General features: G+C 35.7%; 1 protein-coding gene across 1 annotated transcript; it reads left to right on the forward strand.

Annotated features, from left to right (window-relative positions):
* Positions 1–7: 7 nt before the first annotated feature.
* Positions 8–1796, forward strand: Srp14 (signal recognition particle 14). The gene is made up of 3 exons (XM_034978231.2): positions 8–232; positions 312–384; positions 720–1796. Exons 1-3 carry the CDS (start codon positions 209–211, stop codon positions 944–946), a joined length of 324 nt encoding a protein of 107 aa, XP_034834122.1. The 5' UTR covers positions 8–208; the 3' UTR covers positions 947–1796.
* Positions 1797–2446: the final 650 nt, after the last annotated feature.

The raw sequence follows: 2446 nt of genomic DNA on the forward strand, positions 1-2446 counted from the left end.
GACAAATGTCGAAGTCAATGAAGTCGTCAACGTGTATTTTTGCGTGGATCGTGGATGAATAGGATTTTTTGGATGAAAAATTATTTTACTTGTAGTAAAATGAGTAAAAATAATTGGTTTTTATCGTAATAAGTGCGCAAGACAATTGGACTATAAATAGTGTATGTTATGATTTAACACAAAAAGGAATTTTACAACTTTTACAACCATGGTCTTGTTAGGAAATGAAGAGGTAAACTTTTGGTTAATGTAGTCGTCGTATTTACTGTATTAATTTAGCTGGATTAATTACTTTTTTTTATTAATTTCAGTTCCTGACAGAATTATCGAAATTATTCCAAAAAGCTCGAGTATCGGGATCTGTAACTATGACAATGAAAAGATGTAAGTATAAATTGTTAAATATTTTGTTTCTTTGTAATGTTAAGACCTTTTCATAAAACCATGAAGATTCTCGAAGCTGTAGGTTTTAATCTAGAGAGGGACAAATACTCCTACCAAAAACTATCTGCATGTTTGATATTTTGTAACTCAACATTATTGATATGGTTTTCAGATAGATTTTCAAGTGACATGCTTTTTTTCATATCATGATACTAGCTGAGCCTTGAAAGGAGTCTACATAAATCTAGAACAAATCTATAGTTATGTAAATTTTGAAATAAATAATCTTTGCATCTCAGATTTTCCAACTACCTATGTCCAACGTTATTTTTTAGATGATGGCAGAACAAAACCACAACCACGTGATGGCACACCAGCAGTCAAAGACCCGGAATACAAATGCCTCGTCAGAGCACAGTCACGGAGCAAAAAGATATCCACTGTCATAGAGCAGTGGGACGTAGAAAAGTTCACTACTGCTTATTCAAACCTGCTGAAAACTAGTGTAAATGGGCTCAAGCGTTTAAAGAAGCCAAAGAAAAAGGCTATGGCAGCTCAGTAAAGTTACTACATATATGGTCAATATAAGAGACTGAAGCAATATAATTATTAGTATTTATATTATGTGAAGTGTTGTGGGTGCAATACAGGTTGTTTCAAACTGCTAGTATGCTCTGAATATGAGGCACATGGAGCTTGATAATATTTTTATGTACATATTGGTGTATATTATGTTATAGATAAGATAGCTATTTGTATAAATGCATTATTTTCATACTGGAGCTACACCATTTTTTAACTGTTGACAGCCAACATTGGCTAAAGTGGTTTCAGATTTTTACTCACAAAATATTATATGTAAATTGGATGACAATGCAATAATACAGTACCATAAAAGCCATAGGTAGGAGGTAGCCATAGGCCCTTCTCAACTTAACTCTGCTGTGTTTAGGCTTGTTGAATTTGCTTTGACAAGTTCTATAGACATAGATGATATCCAAAGTCTCATGATGGAATAGGGAGATAGCCATGGGAACTTCCTAAGTACCTATCATAACTCCATCATATTTCGGCTCGTTGAATTTGTCTATTATATTTATTTTAGTACCTACATGGCTAAAATAAAAGCTTATTAAGAATATGATTTCTTTGTCAATTTGTTTTTATAGCTTATTATAGCCTCGCTTGCCTTCAAGAATATTTTAAGCATACTAGGTGTTTGGTCTAACCTATACTGATAGCACTGAGTGCGTCAAGGTCCATTAAAGTGTGCTCTTCTCTCTGTGAGATCGAAGAGTTGGAGTCTTGTATGTGTGGTGACTGAGACAAGTGTCAAGCTTAACTCTACTGTCCATACTCCGCATTTTTGTAAAAGTTATTAACATTTATCAAATAAATACTGCTGGTTCTCATTGGTTTCCTATTCTTTCATCTATTTATTACTGTAGTACTCTGCCAAAAGTGATGAACATCAATCTTTAGAAGGAGACAGCAAATTTGTAGAGCACTGTCTCGGTCGTTGAGACAGACAAAGCGTCATATGGGTATGAGTGACATACAACGCTCTACAAACCTGAAATGTCATTCTAAAGGCCGATGTTCATCACTTTCTGCCGCGTTACGCGTACTGTTACATCTGCCTTTAGAACGACATTTCGGCTTTGTAGAGCGTTGTCTCATGTCACTGATAGGGAGGGGTATGGACGTTTTATTAAACCCATACCCTGTCTGGTTTCTACACGGCATCGTACCGGAATGTTAGTACTACTATATATTCTGTGACGGAACGCTAAATGGCTCGGCAGCAGTTTGCAAAGCTTTGCCGGTAGGGCGGTAACTAGCCACGGCTGAAGCCTCCCACCAGACAGACCAGAGGAAATTTCAAAATACCAAATTTCTCCTGCCGTCAAACTAGTTGCCACATGTGTAATTTCGTATAAGACAATACAGACGACAATACATCTAAACAATGAAAAGTAACTCTAGTTGCAGTTTCATCACTTTTGAGTTGCGACGTATGCTCTAGGAATAATACTTAAGGCTAGTAAATAAAATGAAACAA

Source organism: Maniola hyperantus, chromosome 18 (assembly GCF_902806685.2).
Source record: "Maniola hyperantus chromosome 18, iAphHyp1.2, whole genome shotgun sequence".
Classification (NCBI taxonomy): domain Eukaryota; kingdom Metazoa; phylum Arthropoda; class Insecta; order Lepidoptera; family Nymphalidae; genus Maniola; species Maniola hyperantus.